Raw genomic sequence first — 22,629 nt, forward strand, 5'->3', positions numbered from 1 at the left:
GGGGCCGGGTGGGTGAGGCTGCCGACGCACGGGGTGTCGATCAGGGTCTGCATGACCAGGACTATCAAGTTGGCGCAGATGCTCATGTCCGTCGTCACACATGCGTACGGGAGCAGGCACGGGTCGTGGATCCTCAGGTGCATGGAGTTCACGTCCATGATCACCGACGACGAGTTGTACAGCATCCTGAGGCTGTAGGGGAACATGAATGAGACTAACATGCCCACCGTACACGTGTTCGAGGAGGTGTACGTGGTCACGATCTCGACCGCCAGCGGGATGTTGATCAGCCCCGTGAGGATGTTGGTGAACAACCGCAAGATTGTGGCCGAGAGCCCGTTCATGAACTTGATGTACGTCTACCGTCCGGACACGATGAGGTTCATGAGCAAGCTGTTCCTCGAACCTACGATCGAGCCCGAGGAGTTCGACTGCACCATAGCTAGGTGCATCGACTACAACATGTACACGATGGACCCCCAAGCCAACCTCGCGGTCCAGATGTTACTGCGGTCCATGAAAAAGTTCCCGATCAAGAGTGAAGCCACGATGGTGTCGCTGGGCGAGTCCGAGCCCCTCGTCAAGACCGATCATCCTGGACGCCATCATGTACACGCAGACGCCCAAGGCCAGGGTCGTGTTTCTGGGCAAGAACGTCGTGACGGCCTTCGTCAACCACTCGCTCAACCCCGAGGACGCGTTTTCGATCTCGGAGGCCCTCGCGCGTATGGGCGCATTCGCGTGGATGGGCTACATCAAGTACCCGATCCCGATGGGAGCCGTAGTCGAGCCCGGGATGGTGTTATTCGACGAGCACTGGTAGAGGCCCGCGGTCCGGGTCTGGTCGTGAAGATCTTCGTGAACAGGAACGGAGGCTAGAACGCGAAGGTATACATCTACGTCAAAGAGCTGATGATCGGCGACAAGTTGGCGACCCCGTACGGCCCCAAGTTCACGTGCAGGGAGCTGATCCCGCGCGAGGAGACGGTCGAGCTGATGGACAAGGAGACGAGCGAGAAAGTCAGGCCTAATCTACTCATCAGCATATAGAAATTCAATAAGGAGCTCGGTGAGTAAGTTCGGCATATGAGTGCGTGTACGAGCCTCTTCGAGAGCATCGCCAGCTTCAGGATCTTAAAGATTCCGGTAGGCAAGACCGTCTACACACGCACGGACGAGTTCAAGACCGAGCCCAAGCTTAGGAGCGCTTACATCATTATCGAGGGGCAGAAGCTTGACTTCGAGGACAGCGACGGGAAGATGAGGACGTTGAAGTGCAACTACGGGACCTCGCGCGCGTCTTTCAGCTCAGGCATCTGCCCGTGCTCAAGCAGCACTACCCGTCCACGGCCATCCACTCGGTCGCTGTTCGAGGGGGAGGTACAGGTCGGGCACGCCCAGGCTCGGGGAGACAGAGCTGCTCGCAGTGATGTTACAGTACATGCCCATCTACGAGACCGAGGCCGTTGTCAGCTCCAACAAGTTCGTCGTGACCGTGTACTCGATGTACAGGGCGATCCCATACTTCTACAACTGCCCCTTCCCAAAGCCGCCTACGTCCTCGGTCGCGGTCAGGTACTCGGTCACGAAGATGAAGACGTACGCCACTGTCGGGATGCTCAATGACCAGTCTAAGCCTGCCATAACGTTGAGGTACCTGACTAATATATGAGTATGGCCCTGGACATGATCGCCTCAGTGCTCGAGTCTACAGCTTGGGGTACGCGTCCCTCATGGCGATAAACATCGTTGAAATTCCCCTATGGTACAACAGGTTACCGCTCCTGTTCGGGATTGTGCTCACTTGCCTGGACATACTCGTATTGGTGTCGTACGGCATGATCTTCAAGTTCCTCATGCGCCTGGCGATGAACCTGATGTTGATGTTGACCACAGGGTCGATCACGATGTTGGAGAAGTTGCTGGTCTTCATCTCGTTCATCTCCTAGAGCCTACCCAAGCGCCAAACACCGCGATGATCTTCCTACCGACAGACGCTATGGTCTGGGCCATCTCGTACACCCATGCCCTCATGCGGAACAACATGTTCCTGATGTCATACAGTATCATGTTCATGCTAACGTCCATCGACACGGTCATGAAGGCCCTTCTGATCATGTCCGCCCTGATAGGCATCTTCTTGACCAGCCTCATCACCGCGTTCGAGATGATGACCTCGTTTTAGCTCATGTTCGTGCCCTCGTACGGCCTCAGATCCCTGACGTCGATCACGTCGTGGTCTACCCTCCTGACCTGGTTCATGAACCACTTGTCGATTTAGCGCCCCAACGGCTTCTCGGACCCAACCACGTCCTTGAACATGTACATGACCGACCTCAGGTGCATGTACGTGACCCCCTTCTGCAACTCGATCCCAGACGAGTAGAATACAGTGGCCTCGCACTTGTACTTCCTGACGATCATCTTCACGGGGATGTCGTCGATCCCGGTCGAGATGTTGAGCTTGGTCATATTGGTATTGTACTCTGACCTCGTGATCTCGCCTACAAACGCGTACTCGTACGGCCTCCTGTACGCAGATGGCGATCTTCGCTATTATCTCTCCCCGTGGACCTCATCCTCAGGTTCGCGGTGTTGGCCCGAGACCCCATTCGGCAACTAGCTGCAGCCGATATCCTATATCTCGCTCCTTAACACGTCGCCGAACATCCCCTCCCTCATGGTCATGTGCATGATCCTTTGAGATGTAGCTATTCATCCTCAGCTCTACCTCCACCATTGGTTCGTCAAGATGGTCTTGATCACCGCCGTGTTGGTGTACGGGGGTGGAATCTTACTCATCAACATGTTGTTGTTAATGCTTATGAAGCTGTACGTGGCCGCCACCTTAGTGTTAATGTTCTTCACGCTCTCGTGGACGGGCTTACACCTGCAGACAACCGGCTCCAAGGGATCGTTCAACCCTAACCTCATGTGTACGTACCTGGCTGTAGCCGTGTTCTTGTCCTCATCGTAGATTGGGTAGATGTTCGGGGAGGTATCCATCTTCGAGCTGCTGTGTTGCCCCACGGCCGCGGAGCACCGCGCCCAAGAGTAGGCCTATGGAGACGCGTAGATGGTGGTCGAGTTACTCATCAGGGCAGGGCGATGTCGAGGGTATAGATGACGATGATGAACACGGGTGTTAACTTAGCATCACCAACACTATCGACACTGACACCCTACTCCGACATGTCTGTTCCACGCTCTCGCCAGTCGCGATGACCATGATGACGACCGTGTAGAATGCCACCAACATGGTCACCATGGTCATCTCGACCATGTCGGTGATCCTGTTGATAATGGCGGAGGTGCTGTTAGTGGCCCCCAGATGGTGATGATGAAGCGACTCGAGTGGACGAGGCGACCATCAAGCGCAACATGCCCATGTACAAGAACATCAACGACAGGCTGGTCTCGCTCTCCCAGGGCAACCTCTTCTACTTCTACTTCTTGTGCGGAAGGATGTCTATAGTCACGTACATCCTCAGCTACTCGTTCCCGTTCCTGAATCAGGCGATGGTCATGGACAGATCCGCCCGCGTGGTGACGGCCCATATCGCTTACATCAAGCTACGCAGGTCCATGAATAGGGCCAGGCCCATCAACGAGCTCGTGACCGCCTTCAAGAAGATCAACATGTCTGTAGACGTGGTGAAGAACATGCGCGTGTACGACATCGCCTACTTCATCACGAAGGGGAATCTAGACATCCTGATCAACGGAGACTCGGTCGAGTACATCCACGTTAGCGAACTACATGATGTATATCTACATCATCATGAACACTGACGTCTCCGTGAAGAACATTATGTACAGGGACTAAGTTGTCATACTGTATGCGCCCGGCGCCTACTTTTGGGTCACGATCTACCACACGACGATCTCTAAAACTAAAAACACGTACATGTTCTATGTCTACGCCAACACCGCGACTGGGACTGAGGTCTGGGAACGTGGCTGGAAGAATGAAGAGAATCGTGTACATCGCCGCGTAGATGTCTGAGTTCGTCTACAACACTTAGGGCGAGTACTAAAACGCGTGCACGCCCAGGACCGTGTATAAGCTCATCACGTCGCTACCTCGCAAGCTAGAACGAGAGCGTGGCCAAGCTGTACTAGGTGGAACGCGTGCACGTACCTCACTATGGATACGACAATGTACAAAACTCAGATCGAGAACTCGAGACCGTTCACCGTCAGGCGCATGATCAAGGATGGGAACATCATCTCGGGGGTGCCGTCCGTCGCCAAGTGCGTGTGGACCACGATCAGGACGGAGAACTTGGAGGTGTACGAGGCCAAGCTCGAGGATGCGAAGATGACCAAGGGCTGTAAGGGGTACGTACATGAACAAGAGCGCGAAGACGGACACCTACTCGATCCCGTATGGCATCGTGGTGGCTAATAAGGGGATGTCCTTGGACGCCAGCATCATGAACTAGGTGGTCATCACCAGGGACAAGAGCATATCCGACATGTTCACGTTCTACTTCAACAGGATCGTAAACAAGAAGGGTATCTTGTGCAAGTAGTGTAACGGGTGCAGGCCTACCAACACGAGCAGATCGGTAGAGCCGCCCAGGAGGATGCCTAGAGGCGCGAAATTCTATGACGGGATCGTCAGGCTGCTAATCAGGATCGTGTAGAGGGCTAAGTTCATGTACGTGTCCAAGGACGGAAGTGCTACATGCGTGAGTTAAAGACTCTCGACGCCGTCATGGTCGGGAGGTGCTCGTTCCAGGACCTGACAGTGCGTTACTGACGATGATCCAGCCAGTCGCCCCTGACGTGTGCTCGACCGGGGTCCCGCTTGAGATCTACGATAAGATTAACACTAACTTTGATGACTCCGAGATCTGGATGCTCGCGCCCATCACGCTTGCCAGGATTAGAGAGGTGTACTACCACTGGTACAAGGACTAGCACGTGGACAGGGTGCCCACTGTCTTTGTCGAGGTGGACAAGTGTACGATGAGGAACAGCATGCTGGAGAAGCCTGACCCCGCGATGATGAGTATGATGACGTTCGAGGAGATGGCTAAGTACCTGGACGGGAAGATGTACGAGACCATGATGTTGAAGCCGAAGTCGTGGAAGGGCATGTATAAGGTCATGATCAACAAGAGGTACTAGAAGATAAGCGTGACTAGGTTTAAGAACACGATCACGAACACCATCATGTATAGGCACGGATTGGCGGTGCCGTATCGGGTTCATAAGGATGGACAAGATGCCGGGTACGTGCGTGAATCTATGCTAGGACATGATCGTCATAGACTCCCTAAAGGTGCCCAGCCTCCCGCTCGTGAAGTTTAAGGAGGGCACTAATAAGCCCGTGTACTCGATCGCGATGACGAAGCTAACTAAGATCATGTACTAGTAGGGGATCGACAGGTCGAAGTATGGGTCGGTCTTATCTAAGCTGCGGCGATCAACACACTCCTCTCCATGTTCGACTACTACTACGAGCTCGTAGTGTCGACTGTCAAGAGGGGTCAGCAGCGGCGGGTCAATGTCCGTTAGTACCAATGTGCACTCGATAGCGAACTTAGTCAATCCTAGGGACATGATCACGAGGGCGAAGTACGCCATCAGCATGGTTGAGGACATTGACGAGGTTTCGTTGACAAACGTAGAGAGTATGATGTTCGCCTTCTTCTTGTTGTTTCTGAGCATCAACGTGAGCGCAATCATGAACCAGAACACGATCGACTTGATGAAGGAGCTGGGGTTAGATTTGTAGTGTACCTTAGTCACATACTCGTACGTAAGGTAGAATCAAGACGTGATCAGGAACCCAGAAATGAACGAGTTCATCAACATGAGAACCGACATCAGCTCGGTCTTAGGCTCGATCCTGATTTACAATATGAGCCTATTAGTGTCGAGGCTGGACGTCCCAGACAGGAGTGGGTGCAACCGTGGTCGAGGACATCTTCTTAGTCACGTCGAGCTATACATACACGAAGTAGTTCATGTACGCGCACTAGTTCGAAAACGTGAAAACGAGTAGACTAAGTACAAGGTCTTATCCACTCCCGAGTATGTAGAGATCTCGCTCAACGCGTACCTTAACCTTAAGATAAACAACCTCAACATGAACAACCTTAATATATATAAACTCAACATGTACAAATTGAACATGTATAACCTTAATTCAACATGTAGAACCTTAACTCAACATGTTGAACCGGAACTCAACATGTGAACCGTAACACGTACAGTACCTTAGACAAAATATCCGTCTACAATATCCGTCTGCACCACAATTTCTCCATCTACTAAACTAGGATAAGGGTCTTAGCTAGATGTATCAAGTCATACAGTAGTAGGCAGAATGTTAGGGATAATGGCTATTATATAGTAATAATAATGTAGTGTAAAGAGTCTAAACTAGGTTGATTTATAACCTAATTAATCACTATCCTTAACTCTAAACTAGGGTAAGGCTCTTAGCTAGAGGCATCAACTCATACGGCGGTAGGTATAGTATTAGGGGTAACGACCATCGTATAGTAATAATAAAACATCATCGAAGATCCTAATTAGGTTGATTCCATAACTTAATTAATTACTCGTCTACCTAAATATGTAGAACTGGTCCTCTTGAAGCATCTCTAAGAAAAAGAACTCTCGGACCTAGTGTGGGAGATCTAGCTAATTAGCAGGTAGGAGTGTCACCCTATACATTATAGAGGTAAATTCCACCAATTACGTTCCAGTCTGTAGATTCTCCCATTATAGTATAACATCAGTATGTTCAACATTTACAACATCAGTAGGTTCAATATGTACAACATCAACATGTACAACCTTAACATGTAACATCAACACATATAACATCAACATATTCAACATGTATAACATTAACACTAAGTTATCCGGCTCCTGCACGAGCGTGTCAACGAAGGACATCCTGTAAAGGGAGTCCAAGTAGTAGGCATCGCGAGTAGTGGCACGGGCTTATCTATACTTTTAGAGGAATGGATGATTTATCACGCGGTCTTGAACCCTGGCAAGATAGTGGTGAGGGTAGACACCATCTTCTACCCTCGGTGTACAATGACAAAGAGGCCTAAGTCCCCGGTCAAGGAGTTAGTTTCTAGCACGTAGGAGTTCATCGCCTCGATCGTGGGTACGTTTACCATCTACAATATGAAGGGCTGCGTGCTCACAGGCTACTAGGCGAAGACCAGCTTCCAAGAACGACCTTGACAGCGACGTTGACATCTAGTACACGTGTGTGGGCATGAGGACTAATATGTACGCGCAGCTTAATAGTGATACTATATTGCGATAGGTCCCAGTGTACTACCACGTATCTAGGATGACACGACGATGATCATGTTAACGATGACTATGTTGATGTTCAGTGGTAGAGCTAGTACACAAACACGTTCGCAAACTTACATTTGCACCCGGAGATTATAGCGGAGACGTTGAGGTATGTGAACATGGCCAGTAACGAGCTCAACTACATCCACCGAGAGATGCACGAGGAGATGGACGTAGACCCGGATCTAGACGTGGAGCCGGAGCCGCATAAGAACAAGGAGATTAGTAGGTACGTAGACGCGGGCGTACCTGTGGATATGGCTGAGAGGATGTACATCTGCGGGTATGGGGAGCTAATCATGAATATGTCCGATCATGTCTTACGGCTCATAAGTATCTTTATCGCGCCATTGACGGAGTTCTAAACGATCAGGTTCATATATAGGAGCATGGAAGAGTTCGCGGGTTTGATCATACTCGGTAACATCAACGACGTCAGGTAGGTGTACTACTCGTCGAATAAGCGGATGGACTTGTACACGCCCAGGTACAGCTACTTATACCTAAACGTCAACAACGACCCGTCGTAGTTCCTGTTATCGGGCCGGGGTAGGGGGCTGTACACGATCGTGGAGTTGTACATCGCCATGAAGGAGAGGGTGAAGCTGTACGTGAACATGCTGCCGGCGAACTTAGCGCATCCCCAGTGACGAGCCGATGGAGAAGTCCGCATATCACGACATTGTCAGGACCGTACATGGTAAGGTGACATAGAGCAAGTATATTAACTTCATAAGGTTCTGGTACAATACTGTACTTATGGCTGATAGTTATAGAACTTAAAGATGGACCCGGTACAGATTAAGTAGATGGACATCTAGGTGATCATGCTTCTGAAAAAAAGATGAGCACGAACATTAGGGTAAAGTAATGCTGAAGATGTGTTAGAGCTACTTCCTATATAGCCTAATAGAGTCAGGCTTCCTTAGTCATAGTTCCTTTATTACATAAGCTAGGTCGAGAGTACGTAAGGTATAAGTAGCTAAGTGACTTTAGAATAGTATAGTGAAGTAGATGTCATAAGTTAGCTACGAGAGAGTATAACTATAAAAGGGGAATAAGCGTAGCTATATACTTATAAGGTATATCCCGAATAGATAACTAAGACTAATATATTAATATATTAATATAGACTATACTAATATATCGCTATATCGTTTCTTTCCTTTTTTAGTAGTTACGTACGGTACGTAACCTAGCCTTATATCGCTAGGCTACCGTCCGGTAGATCTACCTCCGGGCGCCCCGCGCTCTAGGTCATTTAAAGGCCGTTTCTAATAAGATGGTAGGTAGCGAACATCATTATGGAGGGGTATATCAAGGAGAACGAGCTTGATAACATGATCGAGGCGACCAGCATGAGTATAGAGAGGGACGTCTATATAGCTAGAGTCATGTACATTAATAGGGTCGTGAATGTATGCCGGACGAGGGGTTACCTTACTACTCAGGCATACTCCTAGGCAAGTACTACTTCAACACCGGGGGTGTCTACTCGCTGACGCACCTCTAAGAGCCCTATATCACGAACGACTTTAAGATCGACGATAAGTTCTGGGCTATCGTCCTCAACAGGTTGATGGTCGAGGACCTAGCCTAGATGAGGTTCATGTGCCTAGACGAGACCGAGTTCACCAACATCACCATGTTTAGGAGCGTAGAGAGTGTTAAGCCTACTACCATTAAGATGATTAGGAGGAGAAAGTTGTACAAGCATAGGCTTGACTCCAACCACGTCCTCAGGCGGCGAGAGATGCACTTGATCGTGGTGAGCAGCTAGAATACGGAATTAGATAGATTTATGGACCATGTTTAAGTTCTAGTGTGAGTGTATGCACATGTACAAGCGCATTGAGATGTACATGACCACGGTGATGGAGTGGCCTGTGGATATGAACATGCCTATCTTCGCGTACAAGTACTCGAGCGTGGTCTCGTTCGACCTCGACTACGCGGATGGCTATAGGGGGTACGACATGAACTTATCGCTAACCAGCACCCTATAGATGTACAAGTTTGTACACTTATCTCGCTTCCGGAAGGAGACTCTATATAAGCTTAGGGTCGAGAGTACGAAGTGGGACCTAAAGATAGAGCTCTACGCTGAGGTATAGACGTTTTTGTACACGATGCTTTACATGTACATGTCGGTGTAGATGGACCCCTACTAGATTGGCCTTGAGTTGGCCCTCTACATTGTCTTCCAGAACTCAATCATCGCCAACTCCATAGTGATCTCCGGTAACTCGAGTACGGAGGTGTACAAAACCCCAATCTCCCTCGGGGACTTGTAGAACTGTAGGGACCCATTGCCAGAAAGGTTCAAGCATGTGGATCCGCCCCTGTCCCAGCCTGTCTGGATCTTCAGCCTCGTGGACGAGCTGGCGATCAGCGATGACGTCACGCCCGTGACCATGTTCATGTAAGGGGAATGACTTAATTGATTCTAATCAGTCATCGAGGATCCGCATAAGTTGCACATCGCGCACAAGGGGTCCCTCGAGTTCTCCTTCATGTACTGCTTCCAGATCAACCAGCTGGCAGACCCCCCCCTCTCTCGTTCTGCACGACTGTGGTGTTGTACGTCGTGATAGTCAAGGCCTCCATCATGGTGATGTCCTTGGCGAAGTTCTCCCTCGCGGCGGTAAGGTTAACCGTCTTACCGTACACGATCATGGTCGCGATTACGGGCTCGATAGTCTACATGGTGATCCTACAGTTCGAGGTCGTCCACTTGCCCAGCACCAGGATTCGCGTCACGGTGTTAGTCACGAGCTTGTTGTACCCGAGAGCTTGTCGCACTGATTTAATGATCTCGCTCGTGAACATGTCGATGCTCGGGGACCCCCGCTGCCTGAACAACAACGAAAAGTACTCTCTCGCGACCATGGGCCTGTAGATCTTGTTGAGCGTCATCTTGTACTTGGGGACTATCTTGAACACCCTCTCCCTCCTGTCCTTCTCCTATTTCTATTTTGGGTAGGAGTATTGCCAGATTAGGAAATACATAAAGGTTTTTACGACCTAACAAACAACGTTTCTGAGTTTCAAAAATGGGAGAAAAGTCAGCCTGACATGTAGCCTTACTTAGTTGTCAAGTACATTCGACCATCAAGTGTAGTCTTCACGTACTGTTGGTTCCTGGAGGACGTCTACCTCACGGTCCCGTATGGGTGCGTGTCGTTGAACGTCCAACATGTTCTCCATCGTCTCGATCTACTTGTTACGACGTGCGACATAGTCAGGCTAAGGGCTTGTAGGCGACAGGCTCGAGAAGAGGCCTTGGTTATGATCACCTACATGAACATAGACACGGACATTTACTGGAACAAGAACCTTTTCGTAAAGCTGGAGTAGATCGTACACATCATCACGGTCGGTAGCGCGAACATGAACACGAGCGGATTGATTCGTAGGGACCCGGCCGTGCTCGTAAAGATGGTTATAATGGCCCACACATCGAGGCACTGCAAGCACACCTCGAGCAGGTACGCAGGCTCGGTCTCGTACGAGAGGACCTCGGTACAATGCCCAGCTACATCAAGGATATGAGCTTGGGCATGTCCTCGGACGCGAACAAGAACCCAAACGTGAGGTATAAAGAGGTGGCAGCGATCATCAGCAACGTCATCTCCATTTTTGATTTTAGCGAGAGGCTTACACAGTCAAGTAAGACCAAGTACATGATTGTGTTCACGGACGTGTTGTTAGCTACGCAGATGACGACGATCGTGCTCGTGTTCACAACCTTCTCCATGTACATGCACTGGGACGACTACGTGTAGATAATCATGTTAGCGAATCCGCTTATCTCCACGCTGATCAATGCGTACATCGGCTCGACTGCGAACATCAACTTCATCACGACCATGCATAAGACAACCAAGGTGTACATGATCCTACGTGAGGCCAGCTATATCAACTCGTCACTGACTTAAGGACCATCGGGAACATGTGCATGTCGATCGAGATCTGCCTACTCCCGCTCATGAACTTGAACACGTACATGGCCACGTTCGCGGACGAGATCGAAGCGAAGGACCTATACAGGTCCATGGACATTGTGGTAGAGGCCGTTCCATACTCGAACTATAGCGTGAATAGGGTGTGGATCGTGCCCAGGATCGTCAACGGGAGCCTAGAGCTAAGAGGATCAGCATCTCGATCGTGACGGAGGCGCATGAGGTGGTACAAGAACATGATCTGGCCTATGGACATCAAGGGATGCTACTACGACTGCCACATCGCGCTTATATTGTCGACCTCGATCATACACGCGATATAGGGTTTCAACCCTACCCCGTGCGAGAGTAGGATGAGTACGGGATACAAAGAGTACAGCGCCGCCCTGAACACGATATGGATCGTGGACTTGGAGGCCACGTGACGAGGTACGACATGATGGACATGTACAACGAGGTGATCAAGTCGCTGGAGGTTGTCGCCATCGTGAAGGTGAACGTTGAAACCGTCCCGAACATGCACAGGATCGTCATCGTGCTCAGCCTCTTGAAGATGACGTAGATGATCAACTCGTATGCACGCCTACCACTCACAGACAGCGAGACGCTGGGGAACCTCAATGATTTGGCTAAGATGACTGGAAGAAACAGATGGAATCCGTAGAAGGAAGTAATGCTGTGCGGACAGATGTCTTATTAGGAGCGTAAATCGCCGCCAACTGTTACCGTTTTACCAAGGACATGCGTGACCGGGTGTTGGCGAGGGAGGGAGAGGATGACAATGCCCTCCGACGCTACCTCATCTGGGAGGTGAACACGTCACTCTGTTCGAAACTCGCGTCCGCGCTCTTCAAAGCGATCCATAAAGTGCCCTTAGCGGCAAGAAAATGCGTCTCACCATCGCGAGCGGGTCATTTACCCTGGACCAAGTACCCACGGCCGATCATGACCGTCATCGACGCCGGGCTTTATACCCTATTTAAGAAGATAAGTTGTACATTAGCGTTTGGGACTTGGGCACTCTCATCCTCACTCGAAAATGCTATCCTCAAGATGGTCCTGAAACTACACGGCCATGAGTAGGGGTACGAAAGGGCTAGAATCCTAGCCCGTCTACTGACGACATGGAGAAGACGATGGATCAGATTCAGGACTACATACTCCCATCGTACTTACGTCCCATGGCCCTATTTAGGTTCCTGTATGTATACAAGTCACTTCTATGTGTATACATGTATCACGTGTCTAGTTCTCCCTATGCTACATGTCAGCCGTGACTTACAAGTTAAAGAGCCAGGAAATCTGCCGGCAGACAACACCCATGGCTACCTCACAGCTGGACATCGCAAGCCAAAGTCCCGCCCCGTACAAAGGTGAAAAAGACAGGAGGGCAGGCCCCTGGGTTATAAGGCCTCGCCCGGTTGGAGGGGCAGCAAACTCTATAAACAACCTAAATAAAGCAAATGCTCCGTTCGGCTCTTGTTGCCGCCAAGCATTTCCTAAACCTGCCGTGGATGTGAAAATCCGAGGTTGGTTGACTGAAATATATCTACTTCACCTTTACTTTTCTCGTGCGTACTGCGTACTGCGTTGGAACTGGGCACTTTTTGCACTTGCCTATCCGTCTGTTACGGCACAAACACGGACCACACACAGTAATTCTGCAGACGCTTTGAGCCTCTTCGGGCTCGGGGAGATCGCAGAGGACTTCAGCTATAATGTGGAGAGCATCATCGGAGAATATACAAGCACCAATATCAACCATCCCGCCTATAACACGCACCCGATCCTCATCACCTGGTACACCTCTTCCAGCAATATCCTCCATGGCCTGAGCCACAGCCTAGAATGACTTCGGCGTCATGACTTGTTGATCCCACTTATTGATCCCCCACTGGTCGCTAAATGCCATATGAACTTCACATCGATGGCTCACGTACCTAATATTGCAGCATGTGAGTGTTTCTTTCGATGAGATATTTATCGGCAGCATCACCGTACCCCAGACAGGGTCCCCGCGCGGTCATTCTATATACGTTCCGGCTCGAGGTAGGCTGCTTCGGTGGCGTACTTCATCTAACTACACTATTTAGATGCCTTACTACGGATTAGGACCTCTTGCTGCCGTACGTCGTGCCCGGAAGGAGGAGAACGATAAGCTGGGCTTCTTTGATCTGGGCCTCGGTGAGTTCTCATGCTTAACGTATGATAACGGACTGGGCTGACCGAGACTAACTGGCCCTTCACCCGAATAGACATACGGATCATAATATACAAGCCTTTGCTGGACCAGAGCAAACCCAACTGTGCACGGCCATCTTCGCCTTACCCAGCGTGTGAAGAAACTTTTCGCTACGACTTCCGGCCGTAGTGGATGGCCCAGTCATCATCCACGCCGCCAGACTACGCTACCTACACCAGCCGGGGCAGCCCCGTTTATGCAAGGGCGTCGCGCCGACATTTTCTTTTTCTTGTACTATATCGATGGGCCCGAACCGCGAGTGGCCCTGTTAACCACATCGAGCTGTTCCTAGACTCCGCCCCAAAGGGACAAGAAGAGAGCAGTAGAGCCACGTTTGTTCATCTTCGCGAAACGGATCAGGACTAGACGGCAACCGACCAGAAGGGATCGCACTGGTACCGGGACAGGCGTTGATTCCCCAAGCTGCTGCTCTATTGGTTTGAAGACACAAAAAGTCCACTTTGGTGCGCCAGTGGCTTGGTTGCTGCGCTGCGAATCGTTCGTATTTCCTCTCGGATGGTGCCGTAAGTAAACTTGGCACTTTGACCACCCGATGCACTGGTGCAATTGTTGTTGTGGCCAGTTCCAGGCATGACAAAGTCGACAGGGCAGTCGAGAGAATTCACCAAAGTCGCAATCTTGACGGTTTTGATCCGCAATGTTCAAAGAACGCACCAAGCAAGTCGAGGGACACAGTATTTGCGACACAAACCGGACAAGGTGGGGATTGAAACAGCACCGCTTTGGTAGAAGCATTTGTCCTGGAGAGCGAAGGAAGCAACGAAAAAGTCTAAATCAATAGTATTAGGCCGAGCTACTGGCAGTGCGGATGGGATGATTGATCGATCTCAAAAAAGGTCACAAACACCTCTAAATGAGCCAAAGTGTGGGTGCATTTGACCGCCCGTGCCGTATAGCACTGAGGACTATGGCGAATATGCCTGACGAGGCCAAACCGCAGACTTTGGCGAAAACCGTTTAATTGCAAACACTTCCAGCATGCCTGTCGCATAGTCCAACACTTGATGTACGCTGGGGCTTTACGCTTCCTTTTTCAAGAATTAAAAGACGCTATTGTCTTTGCGTTCCGCTAAAAAGAAAATGACATATAACTTTTGGTAAAGGTGTAAATTCAACACTACCGCCAGAAACTGCAGCCCGAGGCATACGCTCTCTTAACAGACATTTAGTAGTTACATGCCCTCCAATCACATCTAAGGAGGGCTTTACATTCTTCGGGGTTCCGTGAACGGAACATGACATTATTTTATCAGGGGGCAAATTATAATTACTTATCACAGCTACAAATCTCACCTATGTGATGAGAACCTCAATAGGCTCGTAATTGAGAAATTACATACAGTACGAAGGACTATCTGAAAGGTTGAGGTTCTATGTACGGAGTTGATATCTCAGATGGCACGAATACATGGTACTAGTGCCAAGGGATTAGGTTGATCCGTGACATCTAATGGCGTTAGACAATGTTTCCTGCTCGCTGCCAAACGTATCGAAATGGCAAGGCTGTCAATGGACGCTGAATCGTACAACACAACGTCTGAAGTTCAACTCCCTTGTTGCAAACAACGAGTCGAGAAGCGAAACATCGTCTCTCTATAAAATGCACTACCCTAGGCGGATGGTGGTAGCTAAACAAAAGCCCCCGACAAATTCTGTCGGGAACTTGCAATTGCGAAGTGAAAGGGCGGCCGTCTGGGATGGAAACAGTGCTCAGAAACCAAACCAGCTCTAGTAGTTCACTTTGTACTTGGTATATAGCATTCAGGCCGGCACACCTATCTGATGCTCGAGTAGTAACCCCACCGTCGCGTAGAGGTGTCAGAGCCTGTCATCGCTTTGAAGGCCTTTCCTCACCAAGGATCTATCCGTCGCAGAATTGACATCAGAGCGCCTGAGTGTGTTGGAAGAGTCTCAGCCCTCTGCTCATCGCATCATTGGAAGATTATGACACAGAGGTCGCCATTGTCGTAACAGGCAGTGTCAACGTGGTGTTCCTCAAAACACTCGTTTTCAATTGTTCATTTGTCTCTGATCTAGGCGTCAAAAGGTAAAGGTTACCACCCTCTTATCAAGCCAGCCCAACCCCCGGTGAAAGAGTAATCTTCAAGCCAAAATGAAGATTTGAACCAACTCGAGAGCTTCCATCGGCGATGTAGGAGGTCTAATCGTCGACAAACGCCAGCAAACCCTTTACCGCTCTCAATGATGGCGACGATGCCGGACAGATCTCGAGCATCAGCGCTGTCTTTCCTGTGTACCTCGTAACCGCATACAAAAATTCCACAAAGTCAAAAGATGCGTTATCTCTCCTCCATCATCCTCTTCATCATCACCCGTCGAGTGCTCTGCCTACGCAGTTGCCGCGTATCCAGGCTTCCCAGGCGTAGTACGATGCTTTGGCAAGTGTCGTGGTCCTCAACTTCGCTCTTGGATGTGCTCGATCCCCCAGGGAAACAGGAACTGCGCATCTCTTTTTCGTGAAACAGTTGCATTCACTCTCAAACCTGTGGGCTCTACTGCGCCACGCCCCTTGTTACGGAATGTGTCCCGGAAAGCGCTACGTGCGCACTGATCGGAGTGAGACACCGAACGTGAAGCGTAGGGCGATTTATGGAACCTTATTTCCCATTTTGGAGGACGGAGCGGCCCTAACTGAGAGATTTTTACTAAAGCCTGTGCAGGATCCAAGTCTATGTTCACAACAAAATCTGGGAATCAACACGGGCTAGCCTCAATGTTCGATCCCGGTCCACAGATTCTGCAGCTCCTCCCATCCCTCTTTGCATCTGCACGCTAATGCTAATCCGTCGTCGTATCTGTCAGACTTCTTCTGCTCTTAACTAGTAAAGTGGCGGTCGTCGTATTCATTGTCACTCTCGCCTTCAGCATCCGCATCGCTGTAATCGCCTCGTGGCGCGATGCCGCTCTTCTCGAGGTCGAAGCACGCTAGATTTTTGGTGGTTCCTACAAATATCTACATGTATATTAATCAAATCAAACTCTATGAGTTCGAAATCCAACTGTGGCTCCTCGGTCATGGCTGCCATCATGGCCTTGCCACGTTGCCGAGTCATTAACTTGAGAAGCTGCTTGAGAAGTGAGAACATTTAATAGCCCACGTTGCCCACTGCCATCTGTCTACCGCTCGCCACGGTGCCCATGATTTGTGGAGCCCAGAAGATCTCGCTCTATGTGCCTCATAACCCGTCTCGTCTGCGCATGTACATACACGCATATAGTACCGAGCCGCAACATTGGCAGCGTGATCGAGACGGCCGCCGGTCAGGTCTGCCACAGACTTGAAGAATACCTCGATCCGGGTTGAGAATGAGGTTAGGTTTACGCCCATGCCGGAATGCAGGAACGCCACCTTGTGCTTTGTACAGTCGTCCGTGCCGCAACCTAGGCTTGCAATACTTGGGGTTTTTATCAGCATATGGCTCGATTGAGGCAATTCAAAGAGGTGAAGGGAAGGGTGTTGAGTACCTTGCCACCGGATAGACTTGTCGGGATCGTGCTCAGAAGTACCTTCTGCTCATGCACCATCGCAGGGACATCGGTACTCTCTTAACAATAACCCCGACCGTTGTCTGTCAAGTGCACCACGACCATATCGCCGAACAAGGCACCAAGTTCTTCGAGAGACTTGAGACGGGTCTTCGGGCAGGGAGAAGTAGAACAAGACCTCGCAGATCAGACTGAGGCCGGCGAAGACGAGGTACCATCCCCATTTACTGTTGCGACTAACGCCGTGATAACCAGTCCCGCTTACAGTCCTGAAAGTGGACAAGATCCTGGTCTAAACTCGGAGTATGGAAGGGGAAAGCACTTCACACACAAGGGGAATATCATTAGCAGCATGCGTTATTTATCAGGACCTACGCCACGCAGTAGGTGCCGATAGATTAGATTGCTATATATTATATTACCTATCTATAGTTCCTATAGATAACGACTCAAAGCTTAGAGAAGGAGGAAGAACTAACTCCTACCTAAGTTACGTAGGAAAGGGCTCTTGTACGTTCCCCTCTATACTATCACGTGGAGCTTCCTAAGTATAAGGTGGAGTAGTATGGACTTACGCTCGCCCGATAACCTTATACTCTCAGCCTTGTATTTTCAGCCTTGTGTATAGTGCCTGTTTGTCCTTTTGTACACTTATCTGGCCTTGCCTGCGCTTCTCTCCTGAATTATGTGGGCTGTGTGTGGCTCGTTAGGCGATTCTCTATGACATTAGTGCTCCGAGTCTACAGCACCGCCTGGACGGTCGAGTTGTCCGTCCAAGACCTGAGCCGAACAGATAACCAACAGCCCGTGCATTTCGTAGTTGCCGATTGACACCGCGGGAGACTCAACGTATGCAGCGTGACCATCCTCCGAGAATGTGATCAGGTTGACGAGCTCTTCAGCCTACCAGACCAAAAAACGTTGACAGAGAAGCACTTGTCCTTGGACATGATTCTCTTATAAATTTGGGTTGACCAGGTCAAAGTCCTCATCACTAGAGTTTTATTACTCGGTAACTCGAACAATGGTGAATCTTCCGCTGGCATTGGTTAAGTGGTTCAGAACTGAATTTGTCAGATGTGTGTCTAGTAGGTACCGAATATACAAAAGTCAGTTCATAGCTGGCCCCCAGGCATTGATGGAAAAGTAAAAACGGCATGGGGGAGCGGGGCAGTAAGTTGATGGATCCTCGTATCTCATCGCCTAGGTCCCTGATCAGACTGGTCAAGGTCCAAGCGTGTTTACGGCATAACGACAGAACACATACAGCCTCGCCTTACAGCCTCGCCCTTGAGCCACCTATACGCAGAACGATATGATTGGCTGGACTAGTGTATAGGTAAATTACGAACGATATGATTGGTCAGGATCAAAACATAGCACGTGCGCCCATCAACTGCCATCAGCTGCCAAGACTACCCGCATAAGGCTCTAGTAGAGCCTTACGATGACTCAGCTTTTTAACACCCCTCACATTCTCAACACCCCTTGCGTTCTACTATTGGAAACCCCTTACATCGTTAGGTAACATTTAGTGGGCCTAGAACATGGAAACAAGGGAGAGTGTCTCACCTGGAATGGTATATAGAACTCGACATGAGCCCGAATCTCCCTTCGAGCTCTTCGTCTCTCGTCTTGTACTTTACAGTGCATTAAGAGAGTGACATCAAGACTTTTATCCCTCCCCTACATACCTGAAGTCTTCTCCAGTCTTCTCTCTGTCCTTGGCCCTGACAAAGCCCCCATCTCTTGCGTGACCTTATGGCGTGATAGAGACAAGGGAGTACGACAGCATTGTGGTGAAGGAATTTTTGGTACAACCTCCAGCGGTCGAGACTTTAGGGACAAGAGCTCTCTCGTCTTTGATAGTTTCACACTGTCATCCTACGGCGTACGTGGAGAGAGAGACAAGGAAAGCATCTTCTTGCTAACGAAAGCTTGAATCACTGGACAACCGATAAGGTTCGGAGAGGCACTACCAGAAAGCAGTGTCTTCCCAAGTTGTCGCCTCCCTCCCCGAACAGCCCGGCCCAATGTCTCTGGGTTGCCCACGTTACGAAGGGGGACAGTACGCCGGGGACGCCCAAGAGGCGCAAACGCATCCACCCCGAGGAGCGCAGAGAACCTCCCTGCGGTGACCACCTACCACGGTACACCCCACGGACTAAAGAGCCTCGCACCCAAGCACAAAAAACCAAGGCCAACGCCCCATGCGCCCTGGCTCGCACCACAAACCCCGACACCTGCCCGCTCGTAGTTTCCTGAACATGCCGACCTAGTAATGAAATAGTTGGAGTCAACCATGGATGGTTTCTGGAGCCAGTTGGAATGACTCGGTGTGATGCCAAGCCTTAGCCTGCCCTGCCTACTCAGCTTGTGAGCTGGATGAGGATTCGTTCGGGGGTGGCCACGGCACGCCCGAGACAGTCAAAGCACAGTTGCTGGGGGAGCTCCAAGCACACCTATATCTGAACCCCCCGACGTCGTGGCAGATCTGTCGCAGGCCCAGCCAGTAGAGGCGCAATCGGGTCAAAAAGATCGGGTTGTGGCGGGCAGAACAAGGAGTGAGAAGAATGCTGTCTATATTCTCAAGTCGGAGTGATGAATGCCACTCCCCACCCCGCTACACGGACACCACCGCCCCGGTGAGGCCAGCCCACAAGGGAGACATTCATGGAGTGAATGAACTCATCCAATCTGGAACACAGTCCACGTGCATCGACGACGAGGCTGTGACCGAGCTGGGAAGCTCGATTATCAATTGTTAGTAGAGATTGGTGCATATACAAACGCGCAACGAAGCGAAGCCTGGGAAGGGATGAAGAAAACGACAGATTGTTTACCCACCCTGTAAAGAGCAGGCGAAAGAAGTAAAGCTTCCAAGTACGAGGTAGATCGATGAACGCATGAATGCCAAAGTCTGTCTTTCATAATTCGTCGCGCGCCAGCCAGCACATTTGGAGATCCGTCTCCTGCTTCATAACATTCTAGCCCACTAGGGAAACCCAAATTCCCCGCCTGATTTCAATCACGTCCAGAACGTCGGTGTTGAGAGCCTTGCTCAAGATTTCCACGAGGTCCTCCATCCTGTGGCTGTGCGGCCGTAACCGTGATCCACGGTACGTGAGGGATGTTCGTCAGTACCGGCGTCATCTGCCCTGATAGTGGATCGAAGTGAGATTCTACGTCCTGGGGGAATGTTTGGCTCTCCGAATAATCGTCTTCGTCCAAGTCGCCTTCGAGGTTGACTTCATAGCCTTCTCCGTCGTAGCCGCCTACATCGGCCCCGTCTATCCCAAGGCCTAGGCCTTCCAGGCCCTCGATCAAATCCTCCTGGGATGCATCCTCTTCGCTCGTGGGCTCCTCAGGTTCCCATCCTTCCCTGGCCTGGTTCCTGGGCCCGGCTGGACTGTCCAGACCGTCGAATTTCCAGGTACTGTCCGGTATGCGGGGCATGCCCCTGGCGTCCAGAGGCGGAGTCCAATGCGCGATCTTGGACTCCAGCGGTGTCTGGCGCGTATTTCCATCCAACAAGGCCGGGAAAGTGTGATCGAGCATGTGACGTTGCAGCTGTTCCTCGTCGCTGAAGCCAAATAACCCTGCCACTGTATCCAAACATTCAAATTCGGTACATTTGTATTCCTTTGGCCAGGCATTGTTGATCGATGTGGCAACTTGGGAGGATTTCCCAGATCCGTCATTCCCGGTTTCACGTCGATGCGCCGAGACACCATCGATGGACCCGAAGCCTGAGGGCGGCTTTATTTGGCAGCTGTCCATGGCTGCCTGCGTTCACCAATGTCGTAGGCGAGCTGGCAGACTGAGGACGACGGAGGATAGGTAGAGTCAAGGTGAGGTTGTAATCTGCCCTGGAGGGGCACGTCGGGACGGAGTAGGTAGGGTAGGTAGGTAATCTGGTGAAGGTGGGTATGATTAAGATTGGTCTGTCTGCCTGGAGAGCCCGCCGACGGCGAAATGGAAGAGGACTTGTATGGACGAGATGAACCAACTGTAAGTGGGATAAGTTGATTGATTTTAATCAGGCTAGGAAATCTATCATGCGCACCTGCGGATTTGTTATGTGCCGGGGCAGAAATTATTCGGCCAACCTTCCCCATAGGCGCGATGGACATTCTTCGGCCAACCTTCTCAATAAGGTACGACAACATGGAACATGATTGGCTGAGAAGCAGTGTACGCCAGACGATCGACAACAACACTCGCAGCGCGCAGCGACGCGTCGGTCGAACCGGGTGCCGCAGGAATGGGCGTCAAAGGCAAGATTTGGCACCCCGTGACGTGCCACATTTGCAGCTGCCGTGTTTACCAGTCGCCACATTCCTCTGCGCGATTGGTGGATCACAGCTAGGACTGCGAAATGAACACGAACATTGCGAATATTCACGAGCGTGGAAAACCCAAAGACGTCTGTTCACAATAGTATTGACTTTACGGCACAGCGTCTCAGCTACTCCGCTACCCGTTTAGATCTCCCATGTACATGCGAGAGTCGTAGTGGCTCTTGAGTAGAACCAACGACCGCATCGTGTCAGAGTTCATCGGCTGCCGTGCGAAAGCCAAGACGTCTCGAGCTCCACTGAACACATCGAGGGTCAGGGATGCTATACGTTTGCATGAAGTCGGGAGATTGATCCAAGTCACCCAGAGATGGGACGGGTTTGTTGAGCGGTGGATGGTCTGTGTTTCGATTTTACCACTCTCGACTGAGCGGTGTGAAAGGAACTCATCCACGTGTCTCAGATGTACGAGCGGGAACAGCATATAAGCGATGAAATACTCTCCCTCGCCGATCAGACGTGCCCTGCTCCGAATCCTCCACCACGTCTGGTATCGATAATTGGGTCGAGGAGGTTTACAACGACATACCTGACGCTTGATACCGTTACCCCTGACGTCTCTTGTTTTTGCAAACCCCCTCTTTTTCTTTTTCGTGGGTTTTCTGGTCGGCTGGAGGTCAGTATGTGGTCCTACACGGCCCAGAGTGATGCCGAGTTCAACTATCAGGACCTACGCCACGCAATGGGTGCCGATAGATTGGGTTTCTGTATATTGTATTGCCTATCTGGAGCTCCTATAGATAATAACTCAACGCATTGAGAAGGAGGAAGAACTTTCCCCGCTGGACTGTCACGTGGAGTAAGCACAAGGTGGGGTAGTACGGACTTGCCTTCGCCCAACAGCCTTACGCACAGCCTTATACTCTCAGCCTTATGCTGTCAGCCTTGTACTCTCAGCCTCGTGTATAATGCATTTTTGTCCTTTACACACTTATCCGGTCTTGCCTACAATTCTCTCCTAGATTGGGTGGGGAGTGAATGGCTCCTTGGACGATTGCCTGTGACAGTCATTGCTGGAGGAGTACACCAGCTCGCTGTTCCGTGGTCACAGACGAGCCTCATGTGAGGGATGCGGTGTCGACGTGGCTGGCATGGCACTTCTGAATAGTGGAGACTGGGAATTCCAAGTCCGGCCAAGCCATATCTCTCCCCCCTGGTAGGCCACCTTCTGAAGCAATATTCTTGGCTCGACGCTGGACAC

The 22,629-nt window shown here is 50.6% G+C and overlaps 8 protein-coding genes across 8 annotated transcripts; 5 read left to right on the plus strand and 3 right to left on the minus strand.

Moving 5' to 3' along the window:
• Nucleotides 1-219: 219 nt before the first annotated feature.
• On the plus strand, nt 220-2,185 carry Z517_09225 (uncharacterized protein; the record flags this gene model as incomplete). Its single annotated transcript, XM_013425135.1, has 6 exons — nt 220-819; nt 880-1,020; nt 1,051-1,069; nt 1,151-1,380; nt 1,439-1,653; nt 1,897-2,185. The coding sequence occupies 6 exons, from the start codon at nt 220-222 to the stop codon at nt 2,183-2,185; spliced, it is 1,494 nt and encodes a 497-aa protein (XP_013280589.1).
• Nucleotides 2,186-2,277: 92 nt separating this feature from the next.
• Z517_09226 (uncharacterized protein) lies at nt 2,278-3,006 on the minus strand (the record flags this gene model as incomplete). The annotated part of the gene is made up of 3 exons (XM_013425136.1): nt 2,278-2,530; nt 2,732-2,890; nt 2,945-3,006. The coding sequence occupies 3 exons, from the start codon at nt 3,004-3,006 to the stop codon at nt 2,278-2,280; spliced, it is 474 nt and encodes a 157-aa protein (XP_013280590.1).
• A 375-nt stretch (nt 3,007-3,381) lies between these two features.
• Nucleotides 3,382-3,792, plus strand: Z517_09227 (uncharacterized protein; the record flags this gene model as incomplete). Its single annotated transcript, XM_013425137.1, has 1 exon — nt 3,382-3,792. The coding sequence occupies one exon, from the start codon at nt 3,382-3,384 to the stop codon at nt 3,790-3,792; it is 411 nt and encodes a 136-aa protein (XP_013280591.1).
• A 355-nt stretch (nt 3,793-4,147) lies between these two features.
• Z517_09228 (uncharacterized protein) lies at nt 4,148-4,926 on the plus strand (the record flags this gene model as incomplete). The annotated part of the gene is made up of 3 exons (XM_013425138.1): nt 4,148-4,387; nt 4,650-4,694; nt 4,777-4,926. 3 exons carry the CDS (start codon nt 4,148-4,150, stop codon nt 4,924-4,926), a joined length of 435 nt encoding a protein of 144 aa, XP_013280592.1.
• A 2,531-nt stretch (nt 4,927-7,457) lies between these two features.
• Nucleotides 7,458-7,703, plus strand: Z517_09229 (uncharacterized protein; the record flags this gene model as incomplete). Its single annotated transcript, XM_013425139.1, has 1 exon — nt 7,458-7,703. One exon carries the CDS (start codon nt 7,458-7,460, stop codon nt 7,701-7,703), a length of 246 nt encoding a protein of 81 aa, XP_013280593.1.
• A 2,335-nt stretch (nt 7,704-10,038) lies between these two features.
• Z517_09230 (uncharacterized protein) lies at nt 10,039-10,545 on the minus strand (the record flags this gene model as incomplete). Its single annotated transcript, XM_013425140.1, has 2 exons — nt 10,039-10,302; nt 10,471-10,545. The coding sequence occupies 2 exons, from the start codon at nt 10,543-10,545 to the stop codon at nt 10,039-10,041; spliced, it is 339 nt and encodes a 112-aa protein (XP_013280594.1).
• Nucleotides 10,546-10,865: 320 nt separating this feature from the next.
• Nucleotides 10,866-11,123, plus strand: Z517_09231 (uncharacterized protein; the record flags this gene model as incomplete). Its single annotated transcript, XM_013425141.1, has 1 exon — nt 10,866-11,123. The coding sequence occupies one exon, from the start codon at nt 10,866-10,868 to the stop codon at nt 11,121-11,123; it is 258 nt and encodes an 85-aa protein (XP_013280595.1).
• Nucleotides 11,124-20,094: 8,971 nt separating this feature from the next.
• Nucleotides 20,095-20,850, minus strand: Z517_09232 (uncharacterized protein; the record flags this gene model as incomplete). The annotated part of the gene is made up of 1 exon (XM_013425142.1): nt 20,095-20,850. The coding sequence occupies one exon, from the start codon at nt 20,848-20,850 to the stop codon at nt 20,095-20,097; it is 756 nt and encodes a 251-aa protein (XP_013280596.1).
• Nucleotides 20,851-22,629: the final 1,779 nt, after the last annotated feature.

Source organism: Fonsecaea pedrosoi (genome assembly GCF_000835455.1).
Source record: "Fonsecaea pedrosoi CBS 271.37 unplaced genomic scaffold supercont1.6, whole genome shotgun sequence".
NCBI classification, from domain to species: domain Eukaryota; kingdom Fungi; phylum Ascomycota; class Eurotiomycetes; order Chaetothyriales; family Herpotrichiellaceae; genus Fonsecaea; species Fonsecaea pedrosoi.